Source organism: Myxocyprinus asiaticus, chromosome 31 (assembly GCF_019703515.2).
Source record: "Myxocyprinus asiaticus isolate MX2 ecotype Aquarium Trade chromosome 31, UBuf_Myxa_2, whole genome shotgun sequence".
NCBI classification, from domain to species: Eukaryota; Metazoa; Chordata; class Actinopteri; order Cypriniformes; family Catostomidae; genus Myxocyprinus; species Myxocyprinus asiaticus.
In genome coordinates, this window is record NC_059374.1 from 44,065,225 (window position 1) to 44,077,724 (window position 12,500).

General features: G+C 36.4%; 3 protein-coding genes across 6 annotated transcripts in view; 2 read left to right on the forward strand and 1 right to left on the reverse strand.

Moving 5' to 3' along the window:
* Positions 1-12,500, forward strand: part of anapc15 (anaphase promoting complex subunit 15) — a 337,271-nt gene that overhangs the window by 256,400 nt on the left and 68,371 nt on the right. The window lies entirely within an intron of this gene.
* Positions 1,853-12,500, forward strand: part of phox2a (paired like homeobox 2A) — a 180,303-nt gene continuing 169,655 nt past the window's right edge. Inside the window, exons 1-3 of one of the 2 annotated variants that reach the window (XR_007894104.1) lie at positions 1,853-2,374; positions 3,233-3,420; positions 4,409-7,745. Coding sequence is in view for 1 of the 2 variants with exons in the window: in XM_051665003.1 (XP_051520963.1) it covers positions 2,152-2,374; positions 3,233-3,420; positions 4,409-4,888 (891 nt within the window). In the remaining variant the exon portion in view is untranslated. Of the gene's footprint in view, positions 2,375-3,232; positions 3,421-4,408; positions 10,092-12,500 lie in introns of those variants that run through there. The other variant, XM_051665003.1, reaches the window with a different exon arrangement.
* Positions 10,242-12,500, reverse strand: part of LOC127421813 (phosphatidylinositol 3,4,5-trisphosphate 5-phosphatase 2A-like) — a 52,335-nt gene continuing 50,076 nt past the window's right edge. For both annotated transcript variants that reach the window (XM_051664948.1, XM_051664947.1), the window contains one exon: positions 10,242-12,043. In XM_051664948.1, coding sequence (XP_051520908.1) covers positions 11,950-12,043 — 94 coding nt within the window. In that variant the 3' untranslated portion in view covers positions 10,242-11,949. The remainder of the gene's footprint in view (positions 12,044-12,500) is intronic.

Below are 12,500 nucleotides of genomic sequence, written 5' to 3' on the forward strand. Positions count from 1 at the left end.
TTTCTTTTCGTTTCATTATAAAAAAGCATCTAAACTGTCATATTTAAGATATCTGGGAAAAAAACCGCTTAACTCGGTTTTTATTTATATTATATTTACATTTAAATTAATTAGTCAATTTAATTCAATTGATTTGGGATTCATTCGTTTCTATATGGTTTGATTTCGTTTATATTCATTTTTGTAGTATATTTTCAACCTCATTTTCTCCTTAATTCGTGCAGGCCAATTTATTTATTCATTTATTCGTTAATTTATGTATTTCATAATGCCATGTTTCTTATTTGCTTAGGTTAGATTATCTATGAAAACAACCATGATTTGTGTCTTTTCATTTTGATGTCAAAGTGCATACTTTATGTATTAAGTGTAGGCTATAAAAAGTATTAGGCCTGAAGTATAAAACGTCCCTGTTGTTCGGTATATTTGTTGAGACGCGCATAGAAAAAGTGGCGGGTAAAATCTGATCTCTTCTCAGGTGTTCACGGATGCTGATAGGTTTCATTCTATCCGTATAACCGGGATCCGTGGCGACTTGTTGCAGTCGTGTGCCGCCTCGTCACATCCCGGTATAGACGTTAATCTGCGCGTTTCTCTGTGATCCGATGCGCCGGGTGATGCAGATGATTTGGCTGCTGATAGATGGAGTTTGAAGGGCGCATCAGTTCCGCCGCCGTTCACCCTCAAATTAGCCAAATGCGCCGTGACACTCCCGCCCGGGGCCGCTCCGGGATAAACAGGTTACGGGCGCAGATTCCCGCTGATCCGCGCCTGGTGCCTCCGCACTGCAGACAGGCCCTCGAGGTTACAGGGTCAAAAGTCAAACGCGCCTCTACACCCGAAACCCCTGTTGTTCTTTAAAACCACATGCGGCTTTAAAGTGTGCACTATGAAACATGGTTTTCTGGTAAATGTAATCAATAATTTTGCATTAACTTTTGTGCATACTTTGATGCCCTACACACACACACACAATTTTCCTCACATTAAATAATAGCATCAGATGCTGTATTAAACATATCGATTTCCACTAAACAAATCGTAACAAATAACTAAACAAAAGAATCTCTGCACACAAAACATGGAAGCGGGATTCAAATGAAAGCATTCGTACGACTGGTTGAATTTCACATTGATTTCGATGAAATCTTTTCAAGAGATGATCCTAAAGGACGGATCTTCTACAGTAAAAATACACGAATACAATTAATTATTGAGCTGATATTTTAATCTTTACTCTTTGCATTTGTTTTATTTTTATTTGATTTTTTCAGCGTTAAAAGCGCGCAATTTTGACGAGCTCTTCTGATAACTGGAGGAGACTTCGTGGTCTTAAATAAAGGCCATTATTCCCGAAATTCAATTAAACTTCTCTCGCACTACAACCAGAGCCAGATTAAAGCTAAAACAATCCCACAATTCATTTAGCATCATCTGGAATGGAGCCTTTTACCCGGCCATGAAAAGTTGCCCATTTTCGCCTTAATGAAATTACTCTTAATATCCATTAATAGTCATTTATTTCTAATTATATTTGCTCTGTAATATATCGCGCTCACAGGAGTATCACATCTGCTTTAGTTTAACAGCATTTCTCGCTTCCATCATACGAAACAGGACGTTTGAGAAAGAATCATTTAAACTTGGAAATAGAAATTCAACACTCATCCAAATGAGCAGACACGCGTCCAGTGTTAGAAGAACTTTACTAGAACATCTCTGTGATGATGCTGCATCACACTCACACACACACACAGATGCAGATGGAAAGGGTTAATGCAGAGGTGCATTAGAGATGCATGGTCGGAGCAGAGGGGAGGAGGCGTTCTGCACTGAGACATTGTCATGCAAACAGAGACCACCGCCTCGCCATTGTCTCCCGGACAGCAACTTTATTATAAACACGCCGAGAACCGCCCGGGCGCAGCAGAGCACCGGCACACCGGCACCGGACGCACACACGGCCGCTTGAGAGACTCTGGATACTGCCACTGAGAGCAAAACAACCTGCAGTTCTGCTGGAATTGAGAGGTACACTGGACTCATAACGGACACCGTTCACAGAACCCACCTGCGCGTCATTCCGTCGCGTTACCGCACCGCTGACAGCAGCCCGAATCCGGAGCACCTGCGTCTCCATCCGCCCTCCACATGTACAAAATGGATTACTCGTATCTGAACACGTATGACTCGTGCATGGCGGCGATGGAGGCGTCGGCGTACGCGGACTTTAACTCGTGCAGTCAGGCCAACACCTTCCAGTACAACCCGATCCGGAGCAGCTTCGCGTCCAACCCGGGATGCGCGCCGCTCGCTTCGGCCAGCTGCACTCTGGGCGCGCTGAGAGAACACCAGCCTGCGCCTTATTCCACAGGTACACCCGACAATACACAGACAACAACTGAACGACTTAAAACAGCTGTCTGTACAACTGCGAACTGACACACACGCCTCGATGAGTTTCATTTAAAGAAGCTGTTTTCAGTCGCAAAGAGTTCACAGTTTATTTTACATTGATTTATTTGTTTACATGTTATTTTTATTTCAAAGTGGTCTACAAATGAGCAACATCAGAAAAAATCCATCTCACAAGAGCAACAATATTTACAGTAGCACATTTCAACAGTACGCTAGAATGTCATTTACTGTGATACAGGCTAATTTAATTCATTATGGTTCATCGATCGATAGACTAATAAAAATTCAAAGAAATTATGCGACGGAAAAAGGAGCGACAAATAATTCCTCCTCTTTGGCTCGACTGGTATTTCACAAATAAATTAGATTTGCTCAAAACTAATTCTTCCAGAATTTTACTGAATTCTTTATATACATTTCTAACACTTACAGTCTTTAAAATGTATCATCAAATATATAACGTGCATTTTAATACAAAACGTATCTATATACAAATAAATTAATTCATTTTATAGCTTGTATTTCAATCTTTTGTGTTTCTACTGTATTTTAACGAAACACAAAACACGACTGATATTCTTTTTTCTTTTAAAAATGTTTAAATCTTAAAATCCTCTCAGAAACATGAATTTTCAACATCAACGAAAGACTGTTTATATATTTGTATTATTCTTTCATTCTTTTCCAAACGAAATAAACAATTATTATTATTATTATATTATTATTATTTACTACTTTAAAACACTATCAAAAATATCCTGTCTATAATTAATGTATCGTAATTCTTTATTTATTAATTTATTTATTTTTCCAGTTCCGTACAAGTTCTTCTCGGATCCGTCCGGTCTGAACGAGAAACGGAAGCAGCGGCGGATCCGCACGACGTTCACGAGCTCTCAGCTGAAGGAGCTCGAGCGGGTGTTCGCGGAGACTCATTACCCGGATATTTACACCCGGGAAGAGCTCGCGCTGAAGATCGACCTCACCGAGGCCAGAGTACAGGTGAGATACACACATGCACAACATTTCAATACATATGTATCTTAAACGTTTTGAATTGTTTTACCTGTTTTTATATCATAACCTGGATTATGTCCGTCTCAGGTGGGATCAGAAATTAACTTCTATTTTATAGTTCAAATTTAAAATGTATTTTTAGGGGCATTGTTTACTTTTACGGGCCTATTACCCAATTAAAAACAGAGTCATCCATTTATGTCAGATACATCAATGAACTCAATGAAACAAATTCTAAATATGAACTTTTATCCCACTTAAAGTGTCAGGGAACGTTCCAAATGAACTATTTATTATTATTTGGAACAAATGTTGCAAATACAACGTTAATGGAACATTCTTATAACGTTGTTAACCTTAAATAACGTTCTACTATAGGGTTAAGAAAACTGGACATTTTCATTTTCCCACAACCATAACATAACGTTTGGAAAATGTTCTAAGAACATCAATTTACTAGCTGGGATGCCAGTCAAATCAAATCATCATCAAATATAAAAGTGGCTATAAATAATACTGATATCATAAATCACAAGATATCATAACATGATTAACTCTTTTACTAGAATACATTTTTATAACTTATACATATTATAAAATAATATATATATATATATATATATATATAATGTTTGCCCCAGGCCCTGTTTCATTTCTGACCCTGGTCTCAGCTTGATTTATTTTAATTGATTTACAGTAGCTTGTGTCTGAATTTTCCAGATCTGGTTTGCATGCTCATGAAATCAACAGCAATATCATTATAAATGCATTAGCTATCATGAACAATTAAGTTTAACAGCAGTTATTAATCTTGGTTAATGTACATTTATAAAAACAATTGTCCGTTGCAAGTTTCTATATGCAGAAATGAACATTAACTAAGATTAATAACTGCTGTAATGAATGCAACCTCTGTGTAAAGTGTTACCATATTTTCAAATACATAACACACACCTGTGTCGCTCTTCCTCAGGTGTGGTTCCAGAACAGACGGGCCAAATTCCGTAAACAGGAACGTGCCGCCAACTCTAAAGGAGGAAACGCTGGCAACACCTCTGGCGGCAAGAAATCTGGAGAGAACCGCTCTTCATCAGAGGATGATGAGTCTAAAGAGTCCACCTGCAGCCCGACGCCCGACAGCACGGCATCTCTGCCCAGTTCTGGAAACATGGGTAGTCCCGGGGCGAGCAGCCTCAGTCCCAGCCCGGTCTCGGGGTCTTCGGCCACCTTCACCAACACCTCCATCTCGCCCTCCATCCATCAGGGTCTCAAGACTTCGCCGTGGCCCAGCATCGGCTCCACCGGAGCGGGCGGTCTGACCCCTGGTGCCGCCCCGAGCCCGGACCTGCTGAAAGCCTGGCAGCCTGTGGACAGTATGGCGTCCGGCCCGTTTGCAGGTGTTCTGTCTTCATTCCACAGGAAACCGAACACAATCAAGACCAACCTCTTCTAGACACTCGCTCTCAGTGTGTATCTGTCACAACATTTACTAGTGAAACAATTTTCTCTCTTAGTTTGCTTAGAGCTGGACTCCTTTTAATTTATTGACATACTGTGTGTGTGTGTGTGTGTATGTGCATGTGTATGCATGTGTTTGTGTGTATGTGTTTGAGTGTGTGTGTATGTGTATATATATGTATGTGCGTGCATGTATGTGTGAGTGTGTGTGTATATGGGTGTGTATATTTGTGTGTGTGTATGTCTGAGTGTGTGTGTATGTGTATATATATGTATGTGCGTGTGAGTGTGCGTGTGTGTGTGTGTGTGCGTGTATGTGTGAGTGTGTGTGTATGTGTATATGTGTGTGTGTATATGTGTGTATGTCTGTGTGAGTGTGTGTATATGTGTGTGTATGTATGTGTGAGTGTGTGTGCGTGTATGTGTGTATATGTGTGTGTGAGTGTGTGTATGTGTATATGTGTGTGTGTGTGTGTGTGTGTGTGTATATATGTATATGTGTGTCTACTGCCCATTTCATCATGTTATTTGTGTTTATCAGGTCTGATTCCTTCAGATGTAATTGGCTGACACACCTGCACAGCAAAGTATTTATTCCAATAAAGGAATATTCCGGGTTCAAAACATGTTAAGCTCAATTTGTGGCATAATGTTGATTACCACAAAAACAATGGAAGTGAATGCAGCCAATGTGTAAACGTTTCAAAAGTATAGACACAAGACATAAACAATGTGTGTTAACATGATTTTACTGTGAATCAATTTTACAACTTCGTAAACCCTAAAACAATAGTAAAAATGACAATTTACAGCTCAAATAATACACAAGTTTTAACAGAAGAATTAATGTAAGTGCTTTTATAAAATTATAAGCTTCACATTTCTGCCTTTAAATCCTCCAAAAATTGCCCCCATTGACTTCCATTGTAAGTGTCTCACTGTAACACACATTTGTGCTTTTATTAATGAAAAGGAGGAACAAGTCAAAAAGTCTAAACACTGGACAGTTTGTGAAGTTAAAGACCGCCTTATAAATGTATATCAACAAAGCTTCCATTAAATTGTCATTTCAGTTCATCTTAAATGAAGCTAATTTAAGCAGAAATATTTCTGGCTGTTTAGTCCAGAAAAGCTTTAGTACGTTTTTTTTCAGGATGTGACATTTTCTCATGAAAACCTTTCAGAGGGACACTAAATTATAATCCCACAACACACCACCCGTAACATTTAGAATAGTGGTCGAATAATATATTTTTGTCCTTTTAGCTGTCATATGGAGACACTTTACACCATCCGACTGATTCCCAATTGATCAAACTGAATATCCTGTTTCACTCGGAAATATGTCACATTACAGAAGCAAACAAAATCCATTCATGCTGATTTTAAGATGATTTTCACTGGATAGAAGCATCAGTCTCAGACCTTCAAACAGCTTGTGTGTGTCTGTGTGTGTTTGTATGTGTGACCCCCCCAAAAACAAGCATAGTTAAACCACTTCAAGTTAAAGAAAAAAAAATGTTGGGATTGTCAGATGATTTTTTAAAGCTAGCATTTTAAAATATTGAAACATGAAAGTGTTTTGTAAATAATAATATAAATATGCTGTAGTTTCTTGGCTTCAATGCACGCCATGTTTCATGAACAATTCTGCTGTGTATATAAACCATAAAAAATTAAATAAAGATCAATAAAATGAAGCTCAGTCTGATTCAGATCAACACTTGAAGAGGTTCTACACACGTATGAAAGAACAGAATATTTCAGCATTGGTTGTAATTAGAAATTCTTACCAAAGTAACAATTTGTGTTTGTGTGTTTTTACTTTTATGACTGGAACAAAACAGTTGACAAGAATACATTTGTTAGGTTTTAACCCTTTAAACTCTGAAGGTGTTTTTAAAGATTTCCTGTTTCAGTGGCATACCCAGATTAACTCTGTGTCCTCACATCACCTCAGGCTCAGACTGAGAATTTACTTCAGGTAATCTGAACATCTGATAACAGAAACTATTACATTACATCGATAAAGCTGCGTGATCATATGTGAAATGATCCAGGTGTCTTGCCGAAGAGCTCGCGTTTACAGTTGATGAGACACATATTGAGAGAAAACAACCTCATAACCTCCCACATAAGCGCTCAACAGGTGCATAATTAGCATGGGGATCCACAAGCACGTGACAGATTTACAAATACATATATACATCAACAAATGCACACAAGAGATCCTCACACGCTCAGTAGACAAATCCACAAACCAGAAGAATGTACAAATATACTTCAGTCATGAGTCACAATACAATACACAAATAAATTGCAATATGTGTAATTTAGTGCACAAATAAATGCCGTTTGTACACACACATGAGTGCTTCATCATATGTAATTCATGACTGCTGTTCAGTGACCTTTCACCCCCTCCACCCCATTTCCACCACTGCTTATAACAAAAAAAAAAAAGGGGGATCAAGTGTTTGATATCATTAAAGAAAACTTTTCAAATGTTTTAATGATATAGATTATGATACATCCTGAGACTCTCAGTCTAAGAAATTGCTGAAAAAAAATCACAAAAAATTTAGCCAAAAATGTACTTTTCTTGTTTTTCTGATTTTACATTATATATCTCTGGGTGTTATAAAGGTGGCTCTGAAAAACTGCGTTTGTTTTGTTCCCAATCATGTCAAATCTATCTGAGAAAAATGTTTGTGTTGATATGACAAAGCAATCAAAAGTTATAACATTACAAAAATAATTTATCATAGTGTCCAAAAACATCTCCAAACAAATAAAACATAATAATTGTACATAAGAACTAATTACACATGCAAACACAACAATGACTAAAGGTTTGCATAGCATGCAGACATGATTTTAGTCATGAGATTTCACAGAATGAGTTTCATTCTGTGTCATTTGAGTCATCATTGAGTCTGTGTCATGTATTTGGCGCCATCTCCTGGTGGTCATATGTAACATTGTGCTTCATGTGGATTATCTAATGATCTATGCATCTGATTATCTTGTGTGTGGACTCGTTTGAAAGATAATCACCTCCTCTAAGTAATGATATGTGAGATTTTATGTTCCGTTTATTTTTCGTGAAGTTATAAGTGAAAACGTGGCATATAAGCAACTCCAACATAATTGTCAAAGACATATACTTAGCTATTACTCTCTATATTTTTGTCTGTGAGTAAAACAAATAGGCTGGTTGTATTTTACTCTTTGAGAACTTTCCAACAACATATGACACATGACTATTTGATCAGTTTGTTGTTTTTACTGATGCAATAATATGTACAGTGCGATTGTTTTTATTTATATTTTTTATAAATGATCAAAACGGAACACTTCTGATTTATCTGCAAATTTCAAAGCACTTGTTCAGTTTTGGTCATAATGTCTACATGCATTGGAAAGTAGAGCTTCTAAACTTTCAAACGATACCTATTTTGTGCTGGTCAAGACTGTAGTTATTAATATATTGACAATTATTTTTATTGTATTTTTTTGCACAGTGGGCTCATCTGAGCTTAAAGGGTTAAACGATAATAGATCTGGTGTTGTTAATAAAGACACTGTGTTTGTCAGTGTGTTGAACTCTGAACTGACTTCATGCATCCACTAAAAATCACCAGTTCATTTAGTCATTGAGCAAAAATGAGTTCTGACAAAAGATCCAGCAGCATTAGAGATGCTTTACATTAATATACATGTATATAATTCCATTTGGGATGCATTTTCCCTTACAGGACGTGAGGACATGATATGACATTAGATTTTAGTTTTTATTATGTGAAAAAAACAAAACATAAATAGGACAGTCAAACACATATATTAACTTAGAACAAAACAAGTTTAACAGTAAAAATGCCAAAACGATATAATGTAGCAAATGAAGTTGAAACATAAGACACAACAAAGGATATTTAGAATAATTCTGCTGAAACATATACATGCAAAACATCCCATGCTGATATTAAAGACACTGTTAAATAAACCCAACAGAGATGGCGTTTATTCCCTGGTATTATGATTTCTAAATAGTCAAAGCAAAGACAACAACAGAAAGAGTTTCGGTGTGTTTCATTGAGTCATTCATGTGAAGAACGAGGTTTTAACTTTTCCCAAACTGAAATTCATCTAAACTCCCTGATGCGCTCTTGTGATGAATTAACTTTGAGAAACGAAGGGTCAAATTCAGCCTTAATCTGTGAAAACTGCTAGAATTGGGGTGAATCTGTCAACAATGGTTGTGAAATCTGTGATCCGTATTTGAATCTCAGATCAGAGAAACTCTTTTCTTCCCTATATTCTCCTCCAGAGCTCTTAAATACAGTAAACATGGAGTTTGCAAACGCGTCTCCTGCTGGTGTTACACAGTAGTATCTTAAAAGAGGAGTTCAGCCATAAATGAAAGTGCTGTCATCTTTTACTCATCCTCATGTTGTTTTAAATCTGTATGACTTTGTCTTCTGTGAAACACAACAGGAGAAAATAAGTATTTGAGCTGCTCTTTTCCACACAATGAAAGGACAAAGAGCACCATAAAAATAACCATACAACTTATGCGCTCTGTTGTACGGAAGCCCTGAAGGTGAATAGTGCCTTCCTGAGCCTATGTCCTACAATTTTTTTTTTTTTCTCTCAGGCAAAAACATTTTTTCTCTGCATTTTCGTTTTTCCATATTTTTTCCCTATGACATTTTGTTTTCTCTGAAATTATTTTGACTGAATTATTTTTCTCTTTAGTTTATTTTTCTCTGAATTTTTCTTTCTCTTTGAATTATTTTTCTCTGATTTTTTTTTCTGATTTTTTCTCTCTGAATTTTATTTTCTCTTACATTTTATGTCTAAAATTTTTTAGATTTTTTTCTCTAAATGTTTTTTCACTCTGAATATTTTTTCTTGTTACTTTTTTTTGTCTCTTAATTTTTTTCACTGAAGTTTTCTTTCTCTTTAAAATAAAATTTATTTGAAAATTCTTTTCTCTCTTAGAATTTCTTTCTTTGAAATTATTTTGTCAAATTTTTTGTTTCTCTAGATTTTTTCTCTGATTTTTCTCCCTAAATTGTTCTTTTTGAATTTTTTTCTCTGAAAATATATTTTTTTCTCTTTGAAAATGATTTTTTCTCTAAAATGTTTCTTACGTGGCAACACATTAGAATTGTTTTTTTATTCCTAGCTAACAATTAGCATGTGGTACCAACCTCGGCCACCAGGTGCCACTATCAGTAAGCATGAAATCTTTTCCTTACTAGGTGACAATTATATTTTACAAATCTTAATCACATGAAAAAAACAAAACAAAACAAAGAAGAAAAAAAAAGAGTGTTAGACAGTCTTCCAATACATGGAATCCCACAATTAAATGAATCACAGGTTATATATGTTTCATACGGCATTCACTGTCAAATCAATCAAGAGTTCAACACAGCACTTATCGCTGAAAACAGGCATCACAAGGGTCAAATACGTCAATCTAGCGCATGTTTACGTAAGACAACAATTTTAAAAAGTGTGATATCAATAGCCGTATGGATATTCCCAGTGAAGGTCATCAAACAAATTAGACCCCTCCCCCCATATGAAGCATATGTATATTGTAAACATATTGTGGGATTTTATGTATTAAAAAAATGTCTAAAAAAATGTTTTCTTGATTTAGATTTGCAAAACATTCTTGTTATTGTATTATACTATAACTATAAATCTATAAATGAACAGATAAAGTACCTGTCACCTTATAAGCATAAGATTTCATACTGATAGTGGCACCTGGTGGCCGAGGTTGGTACCACATGCATTTTTTTTTTTTTTTTTTTGGCCTGAGAAAATCATTTTCAGAGAAAAAACGTTTTTTTTTTGACAATTGTTTTGCCCAAGAAAAATTAAATTTGTAGGTTGAAGGCTCAGGAAGGCACTAAAACACCTGTAAAAAAAAAATCACCTAGTGAATTTTGTTTTCACCTTGCGGTTCAGGGCTTCCGTACCAATGCAAGACTTCTACAGTCAATTGTTACTGACTTATAATAATATTCCCCACATTTGTGATTGTGTTGAATTGGAAAAGAAATGTTGCATTTAGATGCACAGCACCAAGATTGAGGTCCTGACACCAAATGTCATTGGTTCTCATGTGTCATCATGTACAACATTTTCAGTAAATAACGACTTAGATTTGTGTGAGCAACAATCAAATTTACTGTATGAAGACTTGGAATATAGAGCATGAGTCACATGAACTACGTGCATTTGTCATTTTTAAACATTTGTGGTCACTATGAAGCATAAACATTCTGCTAAACATCTTTTGTGTTCCACCGAAGAAAGGTCATACGGGTTTAGAACGACATGAGGGTGAGTATATGATGACAGAATTTTCAACCATTCCTTTAAACGTTTTCAGTTTAGTTTCTAAGAGTTTCCAATCAAAGAGCCACACTGTTTCTGTTGAAATGAAGTTTTCAAAGGCAGCAATATGTGGAACATTGAACCATTTGTAAGACACACATTAACATCTGTGCAAAAGAGGAAACATAACGTCTGTACGAGACTGTAAATATTAAATATGACAGATAAATGTACAAATGACAAACTGTCCCTTGTGTATACAAACCCACACACACACACACACACACACAAACACACTTATTAAAACACCAATGACAAAACTTTTTCAAGTTAGTTTAGGCATCAGTCTTCATGGCTGAGTTCAGCTTATTTCCCTTTCCTTTAAACTCATAAAACATGCAAATAACAAAAACAAAACTGTTATTAATAATTAACACTTCAGTCACTTATCAGCACAAAGGTGAGGAATGTTCTGATGACATCACTTTCTCCAAATTCAGACAGTATTCTCAGGATGTGGGCGGGGCTTTACAGCCTAACATCCTTTTTGACACATCGACTTGTTTAAATAATATTACCAACGATCAGATTAAATTAAAAGGACTTTGTCTGGTAAAACTCTAGCAGTGCAATGTTTCTCTTAGAGAGGCACAGTTCTGGTTTGCTCCAGTTTAGACCGCCCGGATCGGGATTGGCTCATTTCTGCTGCTGTTTCAGACTGGCCAATAGGATCTTCTTGTGGGCGGGGTCATGAACACCCGCCTCCTCCAGATCCTCCTCTGTGATGTCACTGCAGTTAAAATATTATTATTCCTTTTTAGAAATTCGAATTTTTCACATTTTAGAAACTATTCCGTGTTTTAGAGAGTTTAGCGTGTTCACAACACAAGTAATGCATTCTGACTAGTGTGTAACTTAAAGTTCACCTGTTCATTGTTTTCATCATCTGTGCAGATGTCATATGAGGTATATGTTGTGGATATACTGATTAATGTCACATATATTTACTCACTTTGTAAGCTTGTAATTCTGGTTCTGTTCACTCTAACTTCCTGAAAAAAGTTTTATTTTGTTCCACTAGATGGCAGCAAATACTAGGATATTTTTTTCCTCCATCACCTTCCGTCACAATATGCCGATCTGAAATGTAGGTGGCGCTCTAATGCATTTTATCCCTCACAGATGTGCTCGTCCATAGACATTCAGTCTAATTTTCAGTTCAAGCACCACCCTCTGTGTTTCATTGA